Source organism: Misgurnus anguillicaudatus, chromosome 19 (assembly GCF_027580225.2).
Source record: "Misgurnus anguillicaudatus chromosome 19, ASM2758022v2, whole genome shotgun sequence".
Classification (NCBI taxonomy): domain Eukaryota; kingdom Metazoa; phylum Chordata; class Actinopteri; order Cypriniformes; family Cobitidae; genus Misgurnus; species Misgurnus anguillicaudatus.
In genome coordinates this window covers 47,906,233-47,931,750 of record NC_073355.2, presented here as the reverse complement: position 1 = coordinate 47,931,750, position 25,518 = coordinate 47,906,233, and the positions used below count along the sequence as shown (strand labels likewise).

At 42.3% G+C, this 25,518-nt stretch overlaps 1 protein-coding gene across 1 annotated transcript; it reads right to left on the bottom strand.

Annotated features, from left to right (window-relative positions):
* Positions 1-25,330, bottom strand: LOC129436781 (interferon-induced very large GTPase 1-like). The gene is made up of 2 exons (XM_073857803.1): positions 25,265-25,330; positions 1-4,992 (listed from the first exon to the last, which is right to left on the bottom strand). Exons 1-2 carry the CDS (start codon positions 25,301-25,303, stop codon positions 280-282), a joined length of 4,752 nt encoding a protein of 1,583 aa, XP_073713904.1. The 5' UTR covers positions 25,304-25,330; the 3' UTR covers positions 1-279.
* Between the last annotated feature and the right edge of the window lie 188 nt (positions 25,331-25,518).

Here is a 25,518-nt window from a genome sequence, read left to right as displayed (position 1 = left end):
TGTTTACAGTAAAGCTAGTTTGCCAAGCAAAACTGTTATCCAGTCATAGCAGTGGGCATTTACCTCCAAGTCTTCAATGCGGCCTGTCCATCAAAACAGAGCGTTTCTCGAGCCAGCTTCAAATCCAGGGTACAAAACAGCCTTTATTTTTTGCTTTTGATGATTTAAATGTATAAACCATGCAAATGCCATAATAGACCTCAGACAACAGTATGAAGCAATAAAAATGCCAGATTCACCACACCTTTAACAAATTTACTAAAGTAATGTTTCATTTAATTAAATATACTTATCTAAACATTTGATAGCTTCTTGTCTTGTGATTTGTCTCCATTCATATGGAATACTATAATCAAATGTTTTATTGTAGTGGTTTGCCAGCTCTTGCTGGAATCTACACACAAACCACCTCCAGTAAGGCAGCTCAGAGAGGTCAGAGGTGATGCTCCACTTTGCATAAACTCCTCCTGCTCTTCTGTAGTTTTTCCATCTGATTGACTTCTCGTTTAGAAAAAAAGACTCACTGCTACTTACTGATGATGTGCAGATGTTAATACATAGATTTGTTGTTTCTCTGTAAAACCACCCATTAACACCAATAACACGATGGAAAGGAACACTGTGATCTCCATCATGATTCTCTATTGTGTTGGTGCAGGTGGCTGCACAGAACGGACACTGAACCCAACAGCACTGACAGAAATGATTAATCAAAATCTCATTTGGTCTGTCATTGAGATCCAGTTTATCATCAAATGTATCTGTACTGAACTCTCTGCTGATGTTAGACATTATAGATGAAAGTTCCTTTCTCATCACATCTTCTAAGAGTTTAAAATCATCAACATCATCATGTTTGACCCAACTGAAGTCCTTCATAGAGAATATCAGAACATCTGAGAGCTTCTGTGTAAAAAACTTCAACCACAAATCAGCATCTCCACTCTTCATTTGAACATTTTCAGTAGATTCATGAGCTGCTGTCAGGATCTTCTGCTGCAGGACTTTAATGTTCTGATTCATCTTGGGTTGAACACTGATACTGAACTGATCACTGATGTACTGACTGACTTCATCTATGATGAAATCCTTGAAGTGATCTTTTGGATCATTAATGTAGTTCATGTACTTGTCAAAGTTCTCCTCTTCTGCCAGTCTCTTCAGAATGTGTTTCTCTAGATTTGATCTGTTTCCATTCAGTGATGGACAGTTTGATCTGATTTCATCTGCTAAATCTCTGGCAGTCTGTTTATAGACACTCTGTTCAATGGGTTCTTTCAGTTTCTGACAGATGATCTCACCAAAAATAGCAGCTGATGTTGCTCCTTCACAGTATTTCTGGAAAATACTATAGTATTCATCTCTCTTCTTCTTCAGATAGAGAACAGGATCATTGGCCTCTCTGAACATTCTGTGTTGATCAGTGAATGTCTTTTCTGCTCTCTTAAATATAGAAAATACCAAATCCACTGAGAATTCCTTCTTGAAGGCATATTTCTCAGACTCTTCCTCATAATCTGTTATTTTTGTCTTGATGTGATCTGTGAGTTTCTGAATGCAGTTTATGTTGTAGCCCAACTTTGAAATATTAAAGGAATTAACCATTTTGTCTATCTGCTGTGTAATGTCATTGACTAAGGCTCTTATTTTTCTTTCATTTTTTTCAGAAAGAGAACCACCTGAAATTTGTTTGTATGTTTTTTTAACAGACCCTATAATGTTATGTGTTTTCTTTATGTATACATAACCTGAATAATTCTGTGTGGTGAAAATGTTTCTGTTCTCCTTCCATTGGTCTACAGGGAAACTTTCATAAATATCAGTGAGGATCTTTCTCACATCTCTCAGTATATCAATGGCTTCAATTGGAGTAGTATCTGTGATGATCTTCTTTACACACTCTTCCCAAAACAAATCAAAGTCTTTTTTCAATATTTCTTCATTGTTTGTTTTGTCTTTGAGTTTTAATGCAAGTTCTTTACTCTTTTCTAAGAGAGTGTTTTCATGTTGTGTCCTCTGATCATCAATCTTTCTCATCAGGTCTCGCTGTTGAAGAATTTCATTTAATTTCCTCTTTGTTTCTCTTAAAATGTTTTCTTGAACATTGTTAATTTTTATCTCAAATGATGTTTTCCATTGAATCAGTGAATCAGCATCTGGGTCTTTCTCAAAGAAATCTAACATTGATTTTTTCACTTCTTCACTTTTCTTCTTTAGCTCTCTTTGAAGATCTTCTTCCTCAATCTTTTGCATTGCTTCATTTTCTATTTGGTTGTGTAGTGTGTTCTCAATGTCCAGCATGGCACTGCGAAGAGTCCAGGTCCACTTGCTGTACTTTGTCTCCAGTCTCCTGTATACTGAAATCTCCAGAGAATTTCTGAAGCTGAACACAAATCGTTCATTCAGTAAAGCCTCCCAGAGATCTTTAATTCTCACTTGTAAGTGTGCCAGCCTCATACCAACTGATTTTGAGAATCGTGAAATTATAGTTTTCTTTAGTTCTTGAATATTCTCACAGTAGATTGGGTTTGGTGGTGCCATTGGTGGGCTTCCCTCCCACAGCTGAGCAAAATACTTCACATCCTTATGTACATCAAACTTAATGACATCACTGAAACATTCTGCATCACAAACTTCATCTTCAGCAGCGAGTTGTGTCATCTCATCCAGTGTTTTCTTTAATCGTCTCCTTCCCTCCATGTTTTTCTCTCCAGCTGTGACGTCTGAAACGTTCTGATGAACAAACATACAGCTGGGATTCAGTTTGACCTTCTTCATCCTCAGAAAGGCCTGAACAACAATCTGAAGAATATCCTGCATCTCAGCTGGAGTTTCTCCAAAGATGTTGATCAATGTCAGCTGTCCAAGACCCACAACAAATGTGGCCAATTCATTGTCATGATGTCTTGTGGACCTTACAGACTGTTCTGGAGCCCGAAGACCCTCAGTATCAACAACCAGAATATAATCAAACTTCATCTGATCTTTCATCTCCTCTGATACTCTGATCAGCTGCATGAAAGCTCCTCTGGTGCATCGTCCAGCACTGACTGCAAACTGAAGTCCAAACATGGCATTCAGCATTGTGGATTTCCCAGAGCTCTGAAGTCCTAAAACTGACAGCACAAAGACTCTCTGGTCTCCCAGTTTCTGTATGAGTTTATCTAGAACAGCAGTGATCCAGATCAGAGGAACATGAGCAGCATCTCCATCCATCAGCTCCAGTGGAAATCCACAGATCATCATCTCTGCTGCAAGACTCGGGAGAGAAGAGAAGTCAAACTTCAAATCTGTCTTATTCTTCTTCACAGATGAACATGATTCATAGATCTGACCGATCTCTCTCATGATGTGCTCCAAACCAATAGTTGCACTTTGAAGTTTTGTTTGTTCAGCTTTATCATGTTTTTTCAGTTTGAAGACTGTTGACCACTTTTCATCATACTTGCGATGTGGCTCAGAAAGATCAACTGATGTAAATTCATTTAGGAGGATTCTGAGCCATTTTAGAAAATATATATTAAAATTTTCTTCATGTGAGACCATTTGTTTAATAAAGATCTTTATAAACTCACTCATGTGAATTTCATGTTGCTGTTTACGAATTTTCTTCATTTCTGTTTGTTTTTTACTTATTTCTTGTTCTATGTCTTCCCCTCGAGGTCGATGAAGTTCTTTGTTCTTTTGACACCACAGATGCCAGAGTTCACCCTGAATGGGCAGAAATGATTCTTTGATTTCTCTCAGATTTTTATTCTTCAGTAAACTCATCATCTGCTGTGCTGCTTCTCTTCCTCTCCTGCAATCTTCATCATCTTCCTCATCTACTCTGATATCTGAGTGTTCAAACAAATTTTCAAGTCTGAACATGAAAGCTGATGCTGAAGATGAGAGACAATCATTTATAGCACTTCTGAGTTCTTCAGATACATCTGACTGATTTCTGTCTTTCAGACCAATTTTGTATTTTCCAATGTCTGTCTCCGTTATACTAGATTCATCCTCAGAAAAAAGGCAAATAAGTGGCTTTGAGTCACTGTAGAGATTTTCAAGTTTGATCATGTTTTTGTCATTCTCATCAATCTGTGACAGAAGAACAACATTGACTGAAGACATTTCAGTCAGAATCTGCAGTTGTTTCTCATGGACTCCTGCATCACCATGAAGATTACAGAAGGCAACACAGTTATTAAATTTATCAGTGTTTTTTCCAGATGGGCAGAACCAGGCGATCTCCACCACTCCATCCATCAGTAGTCTGGTTCTGCTGCTGCCTGGACAGTTCCTGTGGAAGAACGTGTTGTGTTTCTCATTGATCAGATTGTTCATCAGCTGAGACTTGGATGAAGACACAGAACTAAACCTGAAGAACGACACCATTGGAGTTTCTGCTTTGTACACTGGCTCTTCTTTACTGATAATGTCATTGTTAGTATTTCTCATCTTCCAGCTCTTGTTGATTTGTCTGAATGTCCAGAGAGGAAACTCAATCTGTTGTGTGAATGGATGAGGAACAAGAAGAGGAAGAGCAAACTGACACTGTGAGAGTTTAGTGACCATCAGCTGCTTTAGGAAACTATCAGCACAATTAAACACGGCCATCTGAACATCCATCAGGTGAACGGTGTCAGGTTTACTTACTCCCATATTAGACAAAGACATAGCTTTAAGAAAATTAACCTTTTGTTTTCTTGAGTCTTTGTCTGTTTGTTGTGTGTGATCCTGTGTTTTGGTCTCTTCAATTTTAATGTGTCTTGCCCTGTAGTTCATCATCAGTAGTTTCTGTAGATAATTCTTCACCAGCTCTTCTTCAGTACAAGACTCATGAGACTGTAATGAATGTATAGCTATCTGAAGAACATCTGCAGCTCTCAGTTTGTTCTGGTCTTTAAGTTGAAGTTTTTGAAGGAGATGCTCTAGTTTTTCTTTTGTAATTGTTTCTTGTTGTAGGTTTGGATCTGGATTGTTTGTTGCTGTTTCATTGCCTTCTCCCTGTTGAATACAAAAACAATATATATTTACAATATAAATTTATTCACACTTTAATTTTTCAAATCAAATCAGTTTTTAAATGAAGGTTTATAGTATGAAGGGAAAACAAATTCCAAACTCACATGGCCCTGTGTAAAAAAAGTGCTTCCCCCCCAGTTTCTCTAGCCTCACCCAGGCCTGATTAATGCCACACCTGTTCGCAATCAAGAAATTACTTAAATAGGACCTGTCTGACAAAGTGAAGTAGACCAAAAGGTCCTTAAAACCTACACATTGGGGACAAAGTAAAGTAGACCAAAAGATCCTCAAAACCTACACATTGGGGTGGTTTCCCGGACAGGGATAATCTTAAACAAGGACTAGGCCTTAGTTTAATTAGGAAATATAACTTGATTTAACAAACATGCCTTACAAAAACATTACTTATGTGCTTTTTGAGGCAAAACAAGGGGCACTGATGTATTTTAACCTCTTGAAAAGCACCCCCACTCTGGCCCAAACCATGAAAAAACCTACTTTCACTAAAAGGGCTGTTTTTACTAAACCATTTAGAGTATAAGATTAACTGGTATCATTAGATAGAAGGCACTTTGAGCTTCATTTTTCATGTTTCAAAATTATTTTAAGATAAAAATTTAAAAAGTTAGAGAGGCTAAAGTACATTGTAATAAATAACTTTTTAATACTAAAAATCTTAATGATAAATATGTGTGTGAAACCTAGAAATGCAATGATGCCAATGCCATAAGTCTAAAGAAGATATATTTCACGTTTGAAGTCAATAGGCCCAAAAATGAGGTAACTAGTGCCTTTTCTGAGTGCCAGTCAGCCCCAAAATAAAAGTCTTTTGTTTACCTGCATACACGTTCGTTCTTATTATTGTTTATACTTATGTAAGCGTATAAAAATGCTGTTTCCACACCAGGAAATAAAACGTCACACAAAGATCGTTGGATTCGTTATCTAATTGGCTACACATTCTGTCTATTAATATTTTCCATGAAGTCATTGGAGGAACGAGCGAGTCACGAGATTTGACAGGACTGTTTGGATACTCCCGCCTACTTTTAGAAACAAGTTTGACCGCTGGTTTTGAACGCGAGTGTAATCTCATATACAAGTGTTACGACGTAAATAGTCCTCAGAATGTATATTATAATCTATAATCTACAAGACGTGCATGTGAAATCTGATGTAAACAATGGACAATATATCTATATTTTACGGATTATACGCATTTGTGGACAAAAATGGTCATCGGATGTACTTTATTGGAAAGTTTTTATGGGTTATTCACTAGGGGTGGCACGGTTCACAAGACCCTCGGTTCTGTTCGTATCACGGTTCTATGGTCACGGTTCTCGGTTCAGTACGGTTCTTGTTGTTATTTTTTTTAACACTCCAGAAATGTATTATCTTATTGATGTATTAATTATCCATAATTTAGGATACGGTATTAAAAAAAGTTATATCATGTAATCATGCACAAACTGAATTTGACTTTAAGCACATTATTGGGAACATCCCTGAGGAAAGCCAGGCAAGATTTTGACACAGCGGGAAGACATTGATGATTTCAACATGCTTTTTATTTATTTGCCAAAAAAGAACATGTGTATTGCCATCTACATGAACTTTGTGTGCATTTTTAGCACACAAAGATAACTTGCATTTATCAAAATGCCAACTTCAATGTAGCTTTAAGATTTATCATTAAGAGGCTGCTTAAATACTGCAGAGAGAATATGTGAACGAGAGAGAAACATAACGTTTACACCTGTAATATTTAAATCCGTTTCTTTTGTCCACTTTTGACCATTTCTGTCCTGATTACTTTAAGGGGCAGTTTATGAAATAAGATCGCACAACATTCACACGCTAGCAAAATGAAACTACGCGGAAATCAGCCGCTTTCGTTTTATCAACGAAAGGTTAAAAATAGCGCTGAATACGAAAAGACGTAAAACAGTGTTCATTACCTCAGATTAGATAAATGGTCGGAGAGAAGGCTGTCGCGTGTGGCTGTATCTATTGTTTTATTTCCGCTGTCATCATAGGTAACATGAAATAAAAAATGTTTCCACACACCAAACTTATACGACGCTGGCGCATCCTCCAACTGCGGGCAGACTTCTTTTTCTCTCCCTCTTGCCATTTCTACACGTAACATGACCGGCAGCACTCACTCTCCACACCGGTCACCTCTTCTTTCGCGCTTTTCGCGAAAGGGGAACACGCTATCTGAGGTCACATACAGGGCACGAGGCTACATACATTGCGCATGCCATGAACCGTTGAACCGTACGACACACACGCGCTCCGAACCGAGACAAGCGAACTGAACAGTTCGGATTTTTTTCATGAACCGTGCCACCCCTATTATTCACACATCTGAAACAGACTGCTGTAAGGTTTTGTTCTGTTATCTTGTGTTCTGTTTGAAACCAATAATAAACTCCAACACAACAGTGATGACTTCATGAACTTCTTTACTAACAAAATTATGTTTATTAGGGAAAACATAGAAACTACGCAAGCAGCCACCACTCTACCCAATAGTACATTTTCCACTAGATTACCAAACGAACATCTTGAGTCATTTAAACCTACTACAATAGAAGAGCTCTCTAAATTAGTAACGTCATCCAAATCATCGTCCTATATACTAGACCCTGTTCCCACAAAATTACTAAAAGAGGTATTTCATGTAGTGTCAGACACGGTACTAAATATCTTTAACTCATCTCTAGAATTAGGATATGTTCCAACAGCTTTCAAACTAGCAGTTATTAGACCGCTCGTTAAAAAAACCAAACCTTGACCAGGGAGATCTTAATAACTTTAGACCAATCTCAAATCTACCTTTTCTTTCTAAAATATTAGAAAAAGTAGTGGCAAGCCAGCTATGCACATTCATAGCGAATAATAATACATATGAAAAGTTCCAATCAGGATTCAGGCCCCACCATAGCACAGAGACAGCGCTGCTTAGAGTTACAAATGACCTCCTATTAACATCCGATCGTGGTGAAATCTGAATTTTTATATTACTAGACCTCAGTGCAGCTTTTGACACAATATATCACACAATCTTACTCAATAGACTAGAAAACTATGTTGGCATCAGTGACAGGCGTAAGCCTGGTTTAGATCGTATCTAACCAATCGATATCACTTTGTTTATGTAAATGAGGAAGAGTCATATCACTCTCCCGTTAAATACGACGTACCTCAGGGATCAGTTCTAGGCCCTATCCTATTCTCGTTATATATGTTACCTCTAGGAGACATTATCAGGAAACATAACATAAGTTTTCACTGCTATGCGGATGATACCCAGCTTTACATCTTGTCGCATCCTAGCGTCCTTCTAGGAGTTTTTCCCATTGGGTTTTTTCCTAGGGTTTTTTATCGTCCCAGGGAGAGTCAGCCAAATTTGGCTTAACTTAGCACTTTACTGTATACGTTACATTATTAATATGTTCGCTTGTACGGTTTAACCTTAGCCGCTATATCTACTTCTTATATTATCTATTGATTTTCTGTGTTCTCCTCTACATCTTCTCATGTAAAGCTGCTTTGCAACAATTAACAGTTGTGAAAAGCGCTATATAAATAAAATTGAATTGAATTGAATTGTTATTAGGACTTTTATTTTGACACCCTGTTCTGTTCCCACTTTTATTTTGATACCATGCCATGTCGCACTTCACTTCCCACTTCCTGTTTGTTTTGTATAAAGCCAGTTCAGTCCTGTTACTCACTGCTGATTATTACTTTGTAAGTTAAGCCTGTTTGTTTAGCCTGTTATGCCTGTGTGACCTGTGTTCTGTTTTCTGTCTGCTTGTTTTTGACCCTAGCCTGATTTTTGGATATTGTTTGTTTTGCTGCCTGCCCTGACCTATTGCCTGATTTGGATTACGATTTGGATTGCCCCTTATTGGATGTGTTTGCTGGCCCTTTTGGGAATTATTTAATAAACCTCTTTTGCACATGGATTCTACTCTCCTTCGCTTTCTTTAAAGCAGCACCCACGTTACAGAATAATCAGCCTAACCAGAATCCAGCTGAGGATTGTAAATTTCCAACCAGCAACATGAATCCACTCTTTGCTCTGCTTGGACTACGCCAGAACAACCAACCCATTAAGGATTACGTCAAGGACTTCCTGGATCTAAGCTATCAGGTACATTATGATGATGACACGCTTAAGAACGTTTTTTATAATGCACTTTAATGCTCTTTTGTTGAGTGGTTCTTCCTTCAGCGTGGGAATTGTAGATGAGGAACACTGCAGCTCAACCACAGCCACCTCACATAAACCAGCTAAAGTCATGCCTGTGTTACCCAAGCCTGTTCAAGCCATGCCTGTCTCTAAGATGGCCACCACCATGCCTGTCTCTGCACCCAAGATGGGTGTCATGTTACCTGCACCTGTGTTTAAGATGGCTACCACCATTCCTGCACCTGAGATCCTAAGAGCCATTGTCACCACCACACCTGCATTAATGAGGGCTGTTGTTAACCCTGCACCTGCCATCAAGATGGCCTTCATACCTGCACCTGAGCCACTGCACAAGATGGCTGTCACACCTGAACCACTGCATAAAATGGCTGCCTCACCTAACTCTCCAGTTCACCCCTTAACCCGACGAGTGAGATCGAGTCTACTGGATACCCACATGGTATTAGGACTGACGTCCCAGATCTCATGTCAAGTTGTGTCCAGTCCTTTGATTTCTGCTGCTACCGAGGTATGCCTTATGAACATTGTACTTCCTGCATTTTCCATGGCCCTGTGGTGTGTGTGGTCTGCCTTCTGCTCTTTTGTTTCCTGTGTTCCTCAAGACCCTGAACCTGAATATTCTGATGCACCTTCTGTTACGGCTTGATACCATGACTAGAAGGTCCGAACCTGTGCCCTCCGCACCTCCCATCAAAAATGAGCCGCCTGAATCGCCTAGCTTACCTGAACCGCCTGAATTGCCAACCTACCTGAACCGCCTGAATCACCGGGTTCACCTTAGTCGCCTGATTCGCCGGGTTCACCCGAGTCGCCTGATTCGCCGGGTTCACCCGAGTCACCTGATTCGCCGGGTTCATCCGAGTCGCCTGGTTCCCCTAAGTCACCCGAGTCGTCTGGTTCACCGGATTCACCGTCAAGTTATGTTTCAGTTAGAGGGTTTAAAACACCTCCAGTGCCACCCTGGTCAGCAGAAGCTTCCCCAAGTTTTTTTGGGGGGTAGTACCCGGACGCAGGAAGGTGGCAGAGGACACCGAGGAGGAGGCTGAGGTGTACCCAGATCCCAGCCTGCCTCACGACCCTGGTCTATTCCTGCCCCATGACCAAGTTCCACGTCTGCCTCATGACCCAGTTCCCTGTTTACCCCATGATTCAGCTCCACGTCTGCCCCATGATCCAGTTCCACATCTGCCCCATGACCCAGGTCCAAGCCTTATTCTACGTCCGTAACCTGGGGCATTTCTACCAATACTTAAAATTAACAACATCTTTAGTATTAATAAGCAGTAGTTGGATTATACTGAGGCAAAAGTAGTTAATAGTTAGTTAATAGAGAGAATTGGACACTAAAGTGGGACTAGAATTATTGATGTACTTTTATATATTATTTCTTCGAGCCATTTCAAGCATTTCTTGAATCATTTACTAAATAGGATTTAGAAAGTAATTAGTAATAAGTAATTAAATACTTTTTGGAGAGAGTAATTTGTAAAGTAATCTAATTACATGATTTAAGATGTAATTAGTAACTAGTAACTAATTACTTTTTTTGAGTAACTTACCCAACACTGCCCAGGACCTCCTCTGCCCTCTGGACTGCCCTGCCTAAGCCAAGAGGTCCTCTTTTGCACATGGATTCTACTTTCCTTCGCTTTCTTTATAGCAGCACCCACGTTACAACTGCATTTGATTTCGCGATCGTTATTCCAAGACAAAGGTAAGGAGTCCCTTTTATATTTCGCATGTTGTCATCTGGACTTCTGTTACAAAATACTATATTTATGATGATAGAGCATCTGTATCTCAAAACAGAGACCATACACTGATGCTAAACCCGTAGACCTTTTAAACGATGTATAGTAATGTTAATATTATTATTGTTTGTAGACAGTAGGCTATATAAATATTGTTAGCAGTGTTATAAACTGACGTCTTTCCACCCCCGAGCTAGTGCGCGTCGAGAGGTTAAGATATGTCAGTGCAAGTTGTTTTCAGTTCGGACAGCTCTTACATTTATTTTAGTCTAGGACTAGTCTAATTCCTGTCCGGGAAACCGCCACATTATTTTGAGATCTAAAGAAATCCAGAAACAAATGGGAAGGTAATTGAGATATTTCGTTCTGGAAAAGGATATAAAGCCATTTCTAAAGCTTTGGGACTCCAGCGAACCACAGTGAGAGCCATTATACACAAATAGCGAAAACATGGAACAGTGATTAACAAGTTCAAGTTCAGTTGATTTGTACAGTACATTTAAACATGACTGCAGGCCAACCAAAGTGCTGTACAAGTAAAAACAAATAATACACAATAAGCACTAAAATAAGAAAAAAATCTATTAAGAAAAAGCCTATATACCATAAAAAACTGTTCTCATCAATTTACTTGAAGGCAGAATGAAACAGATGGGTTTTGAGACAAGATTTAAAAACAGATAAAGACGCCAATATAATATGAAGTGGAAGGCTGTTCCATAAAATCGAGCCTGCACTTCAAATGCTCATTCCCCCTAGATTTCAAATGAGAACATGGGATTTAAAGCAGGTGTGTATATATGTAGGAGCTCAGACAAATACTGGGGTACCAGGTTATTTAAGGATTTATAAACCAGAAGGAGAATTTTGAACACAATCCTCAAGTTTATAGGAAGCCAATGTAAATGGACTGCATTTATGTAGCGCTTTTATAGACCAATGGCCATCCAAAGCACTTTACAAGTTGCCTCACATTCACACACCGATGGCGGTGTCAGCCATGCAATGCGCCATCCAGCTCGTCTGTATCAGGTGGGCTTAGGTGTCTTGCTCAAGGACACCTTGACACTTGGTCAGGTGGAGCCAGGGATTGAACCACCAACCTTCCGATTTGTAGACAACCTACATGAACCACTGAGCCACTGCCGCCCCCAGTGGCTAAAGATTTAAGCAGCGGGGTGACGAGGTCATTTTTCCTCTTACCTGTCAGGAATCTCGCCACAGCATTTGGGGTGATCTGTAAGCGTGCCGTTTGGGATTGCGGAATGCCAAAGTAGAGAGAATTGCTGTAGCCCAGACGTGACTTGATGAGGGCATAGACAGCTGTTTACAGAGAACGTTTGGGTAGACAAGATTTAATTTTTTGATAAATAGCAGAGATAAAAAAAACTGGAACCAACTACCGCACTGATTTGTTTATTGAATTTTAAAGCACTGTCTATTTTCACAGTAAAAAAAATTCTGTAGAAATTACAGTTTTACTGGGTATTACTGGCAACTAGCTGCCAGTAACTTACTGTAGATTTTACATTTATGTTATTTACTGGCAACAGTTTGTTTAAAGTTAAATGAACAAGAAACATTTTCAGTCTTTATCCAGTGGCGGAACTAGAATTTTTTAATGGGGTGTCCAGGGGGTGGCCAAAGCTACTTTAGGGGGTCCATAGTCCATAAAAGAAAATGACATGTAACCATGTAACAAGAAAGCATAAATGAATCTTTTAATCGCATTAGATGTAAACATAATAAGGGTGAATTTGAAATCTTTCTACTGTATTTCTTACATCTGATTTACTGTCTGTTAAAGGGATTCACCCAAAAATATATCCATTAAATTCCATTATGTTGTTTTTATTCCTACTATGGAAGTCAATGGTTAACAGCTGTGTGCATACCATCATTTATCAAAATATCTTATTTTGTGTTCATTGGAAAAAAGAAATTCGTACAGGTTTGGAACAACATGAGGATGTAAAAATGATGACAGTATTTTCATTTTGTGAACTATCCCTTTAATGAAGCAAAAGATCAGGAAATCTAAACTCCATGATAAACCTTAAACTTACTTCAAATAGCAGAGCTTCAACACAAAGGATGTTTCGATTAATCTTTCTTTACGAAGATACAGAAGATGCAAAAGTTTTCTTTTTTCTTTTGATATTTAATTAACTTTAATGACAGACTTCAACAGGTTAGGCTAAGACCGAATGCAATAAAATGTTTATTCGTTTAAGACGTACAGTAACCAAATGTTTAGTATGAAAATCACCAAGACAGCTATTTTGACATATGAGCATTTGTCCGATTCAGCAAAAAAGACGCGAATATGAAGTCGTTTAAGCTCTGGCTGTGCACGCGCACTATCGGATATGCGCGTCGCGCTTTCAAGTTCAATGTGGCAATCCAGTCGAATTAACAATCATACAGTAGCCCATAAAGATCACATCAAGAATGAAAACATGGTGCTGGGTTTTGTTGTAAAAAGAATTGGCAATCTTAGTTCAGTCCACAAGACAATTACCACACTTCCAGCATATACGGTGAAAATAAATCATGTAGTATTAGCAGAATGTGCGACTTCACTTACATCATTTTAAAGATTCCAAGCATTATGTAGACATGACATTTATCTTCTGATGGTATGAAAAGTATTCGTTAATTTACAGTAATTTTTCTGACGCGTTTTTGAAAAGACGCCACTGATGGAGAGATAACAGAACGCGCATTATGTATATTTTCTTAATTTTGTGAAAAGCACAACATAAGTAGAGATTAAGTAAAAGTAGCGTATTAAATTTGGGGTGGCACACGGGGTGGCCAGTGACATGTCAAGGGTGTCTAGTGCCACCCTGGACACCCCTCTGGCTCCGCCACTGTCTTTATCTTCTACAGTAAGTTACTGGCAACCAGCTGCATAATTACAGCAAATTTTTACAGTGTAGATTCTGAACTACTGGCGGAGAAAATTGCTCAAAAACACCAAGGTCAATATCGTTTCTTGGTCTGTTTTCAGAAGGGTTAAAAACAATTACTTCGATTTTGTCCGAGTTCACGAAAAGAAAATTCTTGTCAAACCAGGATCGTGTCTCCTCAACACATGCTGTCAGGCTGGTTTTGTCACGGTAGGATAAGTCTATCATGACTTTCTGTGTTTTGTTTGTCTGTGTGACTGAAGCAGGAGTGTGTGCATGTCTGATCGCTAATGATCTGAGTGATTGCAGGTGTGCGTGATTGCTTTGCTCCAGCTGGCGGTAGTTACCCAGCCCGCATATATACTCACCAGTTCTCTCTTCTCACTGCCAGATGATTTCACTCCGTGCCAGTTCATGCCGCCCTGTCTTCGTGTGTTCCAGTTGTCTCGTCTTCATGTGGATTTATGCCTGTTTGTGTATCCGGTTTGTCTCCGTCACACAGCATTCACCCACAAGCACCTGGATCTGCCACCGTAGCCTTTGTCTGTCCTTGGACTGCCCATCATATCATCTGTTTCATATTCATTAATAAACTGTTAACCCTTCACCTGCATTTGCCTCCTATCTTTTATACCTGTCGTCATAGAATCATCTGGCCACATCATGGAAGCAGCAGGAAAAGGATCCCCGGCTCAGTTCGAAGAATTCATCATTGCAGCCATACATCGTTTCACCACGCAGGACAACAGGATTGAGGAACTGAGCCGGGCGATGAAGGATATGACAGACAAAGTGCCCGAGCTCACCCAAGCGATCCAACAGCTGCCGCTACCCACTGCGCCACCCGCACCGTCTGTTCCTCCCACTCCACCGGCGAGCGTTTCCCGTCAGGAACCGAAGTTATCCACGCCTGAGAAATATGCAGGTGATCCTGAGTTCTGTAGACCATTTCTATCACAATGTGCTCTACATTTCTTTCTCCAGCCTCAGACCTACACGACAGAGGAGAGCAAGGTTGGTTTCGTTTTGTCACTGCTGACCGGGAAGGCGGTGCTATGGGGAACAGCGGTGTGGGAATATCATGACCCGTGCACTCAGTCATTCGAGGCTCTCTCCGCCATGATGAAGAGGGTGTTTGATCGATCCGCGGTGGGAAGAGATGCAGCGAGGAAGTTGGCCGATCTCCGGCAGGGTAATCGCTCAGTCTCGGATTATGCTATTGAATTTCGCACGCTGGCCGCCGACACACACTGGAATTAAGAGGCGCAGTGGGATACTTTCCTGCATGGGTTAACCGGCCGCATTCAACCCGAATTACAAAACTGCGAAATACCATCATCTCTCACCGGTGTGATCGACGCCGCCATCCTAGCAGATATCCGTTTGAGAACCATTCCAGTTTACGATGATGAGGTTATGCTTCCCAGTCTTCAGGAAAGACCGTCACCCGTGAGAGAGAAAGCGGCCGGTTCCTCCATGCCCGATCCGGAGCCCATGCAGATGGGTCGAGCTCGGCTTTCCCGGGAGGAGAGGATTCGCCGCAGATCACTGGGTCTTTGCCTCTACTGCGGGGAGGCCGGACATCTACTCCACCGGTGTCCGGTAAAAGGCTGCGCTCGGGAGTAAATCTGGGACTACTCTCGGGCGGAATCTCCACCACAAAGACCTCAGCAACATCTACCCTCCTCCCGGTGAAGCTACGGTGGCATAAGACACATCTCACCTGTGATGCACTGTTGGATTCGGGAGCCGAGGGGAATTTAATCAACCATCATTTCGCACCTAGGCTCAAAGTTCCATTGACTGTACTTTCCAAACCCATTTCACCTTTTGCACTTAATGGAAGTGAACTTTCTGGTATCACTCATATCACGGACCCTGTCACCATATGTGTTTCTGGCAATCATTCCGAAACTTTACAGTTTTACGTGACGGTTTCCCCTCTGGCTCCCGTTGTTCTTGGACATCCCTGGCTGTTGAAACACAACCCGTCTGTCAACTGGAAGCTGGGTACTCTCACTGGTTGGAGTGAAGTCGTGTCTTGTCTCTGCATGTATACCTGTCTCTGCGTCTGTGTTTCAGGAGGAGACGATAGACTTAACTAACGTGCCCGCGGAGTACCACGACTTGAAGGGAGTGTTCAGTAAGTCTAAGGCCGCTTCTCTTCCTCCACATCGTCCCTATGACTGTGCTATAGAGTTACTGCCAGGTACGTCTCCGCCTTAGGGCAAGCTTTACTCTCTTTCTGTTCCTGAGATGGAGGCCATGGAGAAATATATTTCTGATTCTCTAGCAACAGGGTTCATTCGTCCTTCCTCTTCTTCCTCTTGTTAGCAAAAAGGATGGATCCTTGCAGCCTTGCATTGATTACCGGGGGTTGAATAACATTACGGTAAAGAATACGTATCCTTTGCCGTTAATGTCTTCAGCCTTCGAGAGGTTGCAAGGAGCCTCCTTCACAAAATTGGATTTACGTAATGCTTATAATTTGGTCCGCATAAGGGAGGGGGATGAATGGAAAACTGCATTTAACACCCTAGAGGCCATTTTGAGTATTGCGTGATGCCTTTCGGTTTATCGAACTCGCCGGCAGTTTTCCAAGCACTCGTTAATGACGTGTTGCAAGACATGGTAGATCAGTTTCTGTATGTCTACCTGGATGACATACTGATTTTTTCGACGTTTCTCCAGGAACATGTGCAACACGTACGACGAGTGCTTCTCAGATTGCTAGAGAATGGGCTTTTTGTCAAGGCGGAGAAATGCGAATTTCATGCACAGTCTGTTTCCTTTCTAGGGCACATCTTTTCGACTGAGGGTGTCCGTATGGATCCGGAGAAGGTTAAGGCTGTGGTGGATTGGCCATCTCCAGAGTCTCGCAAGGACCTGCAGAGATTTCTGGGGTTCGCCAATTTTTACCGGCATTTTATTCGCAATATCAGCCAACTAGCCGCGCCTCTGACCGCCTTGACCTCCCCTAGTACTGCGTTCAGGTGGTCGGATGCAGCTCAGGCTGCATTCTCCAAACTGAAAGGTTGTTTCGTTTCAGCCCAGATTCTCGTGGCCCCTGATCGTAAACGTCAGTTCATAGTGGAGGTCGATGCGTCAGATGTGGGGGTAGGAGCCGTGTTATCCCAACGCACATCTTCAGACGGGAAGGTGCATCCCTGCGCATTTTATTCTCATCGTTTATCGCCTGCCGAACGTAATTATGACAACTAATCGGGAGTTGTTGGCAGTTAAACTAGCACTGGAAGAATGGCGTCATTGGCTAGAGGGGTCGGGTGTGCCTTTCATAGTTTACACTGATCACAAGAATACATCAAATCTGTCAAACGTTTGAACTCTAGGCAGGCTCGGTGGCCATTATTTTTCGGTCGTTTCGATTTCACATTGTCCTACCGTCCAGGTTCTAAAAACACCAAACCTGATGCTTTATCCCGTGTTTCCACTCCCGAGCCCATTTTACCGGAGACTCTATTCATCTCCGTGCTCTCATGGGAGATCGAATCGAAGGTGACTAAAGCCTTAGAAGGGGTAAGCCCCGGCTCGTTGCCCACCGAACCGTTTATTTGTGCCAGAGGGACTGAGATCAGATGTACTGAAATGGAGTCATAATTCAGTGTAGCTTGCCATCCAGGGGTCAGTCGAACCAAATTTTTGGTTAAGCAACGATTCTGGTGGCCAGGGATGGCTCGTGACACACATGATTTTGTATTGGCTTGGTCGGTTTGTGCTGTGGGTAAGTCATCTAATCGTCCTGCCGATGGGTTACTCAGACCGCTGCCTGTCCCTTCGAGACCCTGGTCCCATATTTCGCTAGACTTTATTACCGCCCTCCCACCCTCCTAGGGTAATACGGTGATTTTAACCGTAGTGGACCGGTTCTCGAAGGCGGCACATTTTATTCCCTTGCCCAAATTGCCTTCAGCCAAGGAGACAGCGGTCGCTATCATTGATCACGTATTCCGGTTACATGGCCTCCCGACAGACGTGGTCTCCGATAGGGGTCCCCAATTCATTTCCAAATTTTGGCGAGAGTTTTGCAGGTTGCTAGGGGCTACGGTTAGTTTGTCTTCAGGGTTTCATCCCCAAACCAATGGTCAAACCGAACGAGCCAATCAGGATGTGGAAAGAGTGTTGCGATGTTTGGTTTCCAAGAATCCTTCCTCCTGGAGCCAACAACTCTCTATGGTGAAGTACACGCACAATTCATTACCAGTGTCAGCTACGGGCCTATCTCCGTTTAAGTGTAGCTTAGGGTACCAACCACCTTTATTTCCCAGTCTGGAATCCGAGGTCGCGGTCCCCTCCGCACACTCTTTCGTCCAGAGGTGCCGTCGCGCTTGGAGTAGAGCATGTGAGGCTATACCCCAAGCGAGACAGCGCACCAAGGCTAAGGCTGATCGCCACCGGTCGAAGCCTCCCGTTTATGTCATGGGTCAAAAAGTGTGGCTTTCAACTCAGAATATTCGGATGGGTTCCGTCTTGAATAAGTTGACTCCCAAATTTATTGGCCCATTTTCTGTTGCTAAGATCATTAACCCAGTAACAGTCCGCCTTAATCTTCCTCCTGTGTACAGACGAATTCATCCGGTTTTTCACATTTCCAAAAATAAACCCGTGTTTAAATCTCGTCTTAATCCGCCTGTCCCGCCCCCCCTCCGCCTCGTCTCGTAGATGGGGAACCAACTTATTCGATAAATAGTATTCTGGACTCTAGACGGAGGAGACGCGGATTTCAGTACTTGGTGGATTGGGAAGGTTACGGTCCGGAGGAGAGAAGTTGGGTCCCTGCCCGGGACATATTGGATCACTCCCTTATTGATGAATTCCATCAACAGGTCAAGGAGCCCGAGAACGTCAGGTGACGTCCTTGGGGGAGGGGGTACTGTCACGGTAGGATAAGTCTATTGTGACTTTCTGTGTTGTGTTTGTCTGTGTGACTGAAGCAGGAGTGTGTGCATGTCTGATCGCTAATGATCTGAGTGATTGCAGGTGTGCGTGATTGCTTTGCTCCAGCTGGCGGTAGTTACCCAGCCTGCATATATACTCACCAGTTCTCTCCTCTCACTGCCAGATGATTTCACTACAAGCCTGTTCTAAGCCGCTCTGTCTTCGTGTGTTCCAGTGTCTCCTCTTCGTGTGGATTTATGCCCGTTTGTGTATCCGGTTTGTCTCCGTCACACAGCATTCACCCACAAGCACCTGGATCTGCCACCGTAGCCTTTGTCTGTGTCACAGGTCGGAGCGGACCCGAGATAGCTAAAGGGTCACGCCCCTCCCTAGTGTCCACCTCGAGGAGGTTCCCAAGACCACCCCAATGACCAGACAAAGACGAGTATACTACGTTTAAAACACAACTTTATTAAATATTTAAAAGCAAGGGGGAAGGGGGAAAGGCAATATTAAAACAAGCTTCTTCTTCTCGCCTCCAGGACTATTTCGACTGTGGAGCGGGGGCTAGGACTCCTATCCAGGGCTTTCTTTGATCCGTGGCACCCTCCGCTTCTTCCTGGAGGCAGAACAGGGAAAACACAATTAGTGGCTTGGTCCAGTACGTTGTCACTACTTGCCTAATCCTCTTGTCTCTCTCTCTCTCTCGCCCTTAGGTTCTCTCTGCTGGGACTGCACTGGGCACTTGGGGGGTCTTCCACAATCCACAGAGGTAAGGGATTCACACCACTGAGACTTTTCGTCCTCCTTCAGGGTAATGCTGTAAACAGAGGTAGGTGATGCACCACAAAGGTGAGTTACTCACACAACTGGGGCTTTTCATTCTCTTCAGGGCGTTTACTGGAGCAGAGGTAATGTACACGTCACAGAGGTAAGTTATTCACACTACTGAGACTTTTCGTTCTCTTTCAGGGTAATGCACCACAAAGGTAAGTTACTCACAAGATCTAGCTCACCCAACGCTCCTCCGGGTAGTGGACTTTCACAGTGGCAGTTGTGTACCGTATACCTTCACCCGATGGGCCTCTAGGCGACAAGGATACTTCCCAGGCTACCTGGGCTGCTTGGGTGTCGTAGGGACATTTGGTCAGACTGCGCGGAGCCGAACGCTTCCCTGGCTCCCCCTCCTTTCCGGTTTCAGGGGTCCTGAGCTGGGGCGAACCCTCGATGAGGCTCCGCACACGGATGGTTCTTCTATGCAGATACGTTCACAATAATGACCCTTGGTCCATACGATACACACCAACCACTACTCACTCTGATCTCCAGCTAAGCTTCACCACTGCCTGCTCTCGGAATCGGCGCGGGCTCTCGCTAGCACACAGGGAATCCAAATTTAGTTGCCTTCTCTCATGTGATCCAGGCCTCAACGTGCTGGTACCTCTTCACAATTCGTACTGGGCCAGGAGCGGCTTCAGTCGCTATAAGCACAGCACCACACAGCAAGCTTTAGTGTACACACATAATGAAAGTCACAACTCACCCACAGCACTCTGCACACACTTCACGTGAATTATGGACTTAGCCAGCTAGGCTCAGACCCCTCGTGAGGCTAGTAGGGCATTGTTCTCCTCACAGGGAAAGAAAATGGCACGTAGTTATAATCGACAGACCCCTATATGCTCCTCTCGCCCGTGGGGCCCGAACTCTGCTGGTTAGACTCACAGCACAGGTTTAATGGATATACCCGCTTTTTCAGTGTGTTACATTCAGTTACTCAGATATAGAGGATGCTTTACCGGCTGGTTTCCTCACTCGTGCTCCACTGTTCATCCACAGCTCACCCACGTTTCCTTCCGTAGTGGGGCCGGAACTCTTCAACACACTCACAACATATGACAGGTAACTCTTCTTCTGAATATTTCGTATCAATACATTTACTGTTACTCACGCTTCATTGTTAACACACTGCCGGTCTTCTCTTCCTATCCCAGTTCTTCCGTTGTCCTCGATCTTCAGAAGCGCCAGCTCTGGTAAGTAATCCTCAAAACGTTTGCATGAGTCAACACATCCATACGCCAATATATATATAAGTTCCTTGTATCCAGCCCAGCCAAGAGTAAATCGCCAAATATTTCCTTCACCCAGTCGCCTTCAACCTCTTTCCTTCTATTCAGACGCGAACAGGCTTCCGTTGTCTTCCCCAAGGGATCGGTGTGGACCAAACACTCACAAGTCTGCACAGCAGCAACAAAGCACACCAAGAAGCACTTTTCGGTGTGGTGCTCCTTTAATTTTCCACAGCTCCTTCCTTTTCGCCTCTTTCGGCTGCCACACTCTTTCCTTTCGCTCTAAGCGGTCCGCGGATCAACGGCGCCCTTCGGCTCCTCCAAGGATAAAGCGTGTGGTTTGGGCCGCCCTAGGCGTGAAAGGAGCTCACCCCCAAAAACAACTCCGTTGCTTTGTGCTTCTTTGGCCCTTTTTATGTGGCTTGTCTTCACCCTCTCCTCCAATCATGGGTTGCTCCATTAATTCGCCACACCTGTTGCTTATTCCCTCATAATCTGCGTTGTCAGGGAAACCAGGAAGTAAAATGGTGTTTTTAAAATCGAGTCCGGGCGGAAACCATCTTCAGGCGGAACCTTTCTCCGCCACTTTTGGTTCCGCCCTATCATAGTCACCCGGTGACATCTGTCCTTGGACTGCCCATCATATCATCTGTTTCATATTCATTAATAAACTGTTAACCTTTCACCTGCATTTGCCTCCTATCTTTTATACCTGTCGTCACAGGTTTGATCTCGACAGTGGGATATAGATCTGCATGTCATCAGCGTAACCGTGAAAAGATACATTATATTTGCTGAATATTGAACCCAAGGGAAGAAGATAAAGAGAGAAGAGAGTGGGATCTAGCACAGATCTCTGAGGCACACCACAATTCAGATTGCGGACTGATGAGGTAAAACCTCCCGATTTCACCATAAAACATCTATTTGTTAGGAATGACTTAAAACAACTTAGGACCACCCCTCCTAAACCAATATCGGACTCCAAACGTGAGATAATTGTTGGATGGTTGCCAGTATCAAAAGCAGTGTATTAGTATTTTGAACATGAACGACCGATATGAACGAGGCAAACTACTTCTTTCGTGTTTTGTTTTTTTGGGAGAGTGAGCATGAGAATAATTTAATTATAAATATATATAAATATATACACTCCTGAACAAAATCTTAAAACCAGGAAAAACATTACAAATATTCGCATTTTGCACTAGTGGATCATAACCAGGTTATAAGTACTTCTTTAAAATCTCAAAAGAAGAAACAGGAGCAAGAGACAAAAAGTATAGAGTATGCCATTTATTAAAAACTGCATTTAAACTCAAATAGGCTGTTTATCAGCTGATCAAAAGTTTAAGACCATAGCTTAAAAAAGTTTAAATATGCACAAAAAATGTCCTTTATGTCATTGTCCTTCAGACAGTCAAACTGCAATGGCAAAGGCAAAAAGGCTGTCTGACTTTGAGCGTGGCAGGATTGTTGAGCTGCACAGGCAAGGGTTGTCACAGCGTGCCATCGCTGCTGAGGTTGGATGCAGTAAGACCTTAATTTTAAATTTCTTAAAAGATCCTGAGAGTTACGGGACAAAAAAGTCAAGTGGTAGACCCAAAAAAACGTTCTCCTGCACTGAGCCGGAGGATCCGGCGGGCTGTTCGTGAAGACACAGGCCAATCCTCAACCCAAATTAAGACCCTTAATGATGCTGACTGCAGCTCAATAACCATAAGACGGCATCTGCGAGAGAAGGGCTTCAAAAACAAAAAGCGTCTTCATTTGCAAGGGAGCACCAAACATGGGACATTGAAAGGTGGAAGAAAGTTTTAATCTCTGAAGAGAAAAAATGTAACCTAGGTGGTCCTGATGGCTTCCAACGTTACTGGCATGACAAGGAGATCCCACTAGAGATGTTTTCTACGTGGCACATGGGAGGAGGCTCCATCATGATCTGGGGTGCTTTTTCCTTCAATGGGAAGATGGAGCTTCAGGTTGTAAAGGGGCGTCAAAGGGCGGCTGGCTATGTGGACATGTTGCAGCGGGCATCCCTCTTGACTGAGGGCCCTCGTCTGTGTGGTAATGACTGGGTTTTTCAACAGGACAATGCTACAGTTCACAATGCCCGCCTTACAAAGAGTTTTTTCTAGGAGAATAACGTCACTCTTTTAGACCATCCTGCATGTTCCCGTGATCTAAATCCCATTGAGAACATTTGGGGATGGATGACAAGGGAAGTTTACAAAAACGGACGTCAGTTCCCAACTGTAATGCCTTTCGTGAAGCTATCTTCACCACATGGAGCAATGTTCCCACAAGCCTCCTGGAAACAGTCGCATCAAGCATGCCGAATAGAGTTTTTAAATTGATCAACAAGAATGGTGGGGCTACTCACTACTGTGTCCCTTTTGACACTTTTAGTTTTGTTATGGGGTATTTTTGGGTTAGGTCTTAAACTTTTGATCAGCTTTTGATCAACTCAAACAGCCTGTTTGAGTTTAAATGCAGTTGTCAATAAATTGCTTACTCTTTACTTGTTTTCTCTTGCTCCTGTTTTTTCTTTTGGGATTTTGAAGCAGTAGTTACTACCTGGTTATGATCCACAAGCGTAAAATGCGAATACTTGTAATGTTTTCCCTGGTCTTAAGATTTTGTTCAGGAGTGTATATAGACAAGCAAAGGGAAAATGTCATTCGACCAGAGTGTTTTCTCTGATCGGATAGCTATCTGATTTGTTAAAACTGTTCCATTTACATTTGGCCACATAAATGCGTCTTGGCAAAACGGATATGAATCTGATCTTTTACCCCCGCCCAAAATGCAAATACACTATTTATTACTCCGCCTTAAAAAATTTAAGATGACGTTTATGCAACAATATGCAGCACTTACTGTATGTTGTACTGTATGTTGGGCAGGGGACGCGCGTCTCCTTGCTCGGCATGAGCTGAAGCTCGCAGTACAGCACAGCAGGAGAGTGACAGGGCGATGATTTAATGCATGTCCATGACGGGAAAAGCATTCACAAAACTCTCTCTTAAAGTTTTATTTCTTTGTTTAATATCATTTGAGTTTGTCATTAGACTCTTTTGTTGATTCCAGGAAGCTTTTTACCCGCTGTCATCACTCCATAAAGCAATAAGCGTGTTGTCTTTGTTTGTTTGGCGCTCTTCCAGCTTTCTTGCGAGTGACATGCTTACGTTCGGGAGGAGTAAAGCGCTGACGTACAGTATGTGGTTTCATCAACCAGATGCATTTATACTTCTCTAGTTTTGTCTGAAATGCGTCCCAGACCACCTCCTGAAGTGGTTTGAGCGATCGGATTTAAATCCGTCTCTAAAAGTTTCAGAGGGCATTTACACCTGGTCTTTTTACGATCAGATAGCTATCCGATCAGAGAAAACGCATGAAGTGACCAGGTGTAAAAAGCCCCTAACTATCTATAATCCTCTATAACGTATGCGGCCGACAAATATGATTTCCGGAAGACGCACCCGAAAACCTGGCCAGGACGTGTCCTGGTCACCCTAATATACTGTATATATTAGGTCTGAAGCTCTTTTTCTTTTCTTGGAATCTTCCATCAAGGGTTTTCGCTGCTTCTTCCCCGGCTCTGCCATTTGCAACAATCGCTCGCCGTGTTTCGTTCGCCTGCCTCTGTGTTGTTTGCCGTAAAGTGATCCTGCTTCTCGCGATATCTGAGACTTTGCAAGACTGAAGGATGGCGGGTCGGATACAGCGAACTTGCAAGTGGGGTATTCTTCCTACAGGCGGTAGGGGCAGGCGAAAGAGTCTTCGTCCGTCCTGTAATGAGTCATTTAACCATATACCGACTTACGAAGATGATTTATTAGCATAAAAATGCTCCCTTGTGTCCCTTTAAAATCATGAACTGCAAATATGCCCAATTGAAACGCAACAATTGATCAAAAACTCCCATATATCATAATACGTTTTTACATTTGCATAAGGTGGTTTTAGGCAATTCGAAAATGGAATATTTTGTAAAACTGCAAATGGAAATGTTTTTTTGTTGCATGCTACAGGTCACCTGTAGACAAAAAAAACATTTATTGAATGACTTTTTTTACAAATACTACAACCATTGGTTAATTTAGCTTTTTAGCGATATTTAGAAAATATCTAAAAGGTTTTGCGCAAATCTGTAATGGATCCACCCAAGTCATGCGCTGGAGGTTGGCAAATACCAATATGGCCACTTGATGGCTATACAGTTTCAGAAATGCAGTTTAATAGAAACCCCAGTGATTCAGTTATATTTACGCAAGCACTAATTTAAGCCCTGTAATCACTTTTATCATAAAGATTACAGTAAGGTAAATGAAAATAAAGGATATTAATTGGTATTATTAACACAGTATATGTGAAATGTGTGTTTTAAGCACTTACCCTGTGTTTTTCTTGAGTTTCTACTGTGGTGTGTGCCATTCTGTCTTTATTAATTGTGGGATTGTTTTCTAAAAAAAATTAAATTGTTCATATTACATACAGGCAAAGACATATTCAGCATTTTGGATTTTGAAAGCGTACATGTCATGTACCACTACAGTTTTTTTTATGGTGTCAGTGAATACTGAATCAAAATGTTATTACAAAAATCAGAGATAAATGAACATATCAAAAAATATGTGAAACATTAGAGA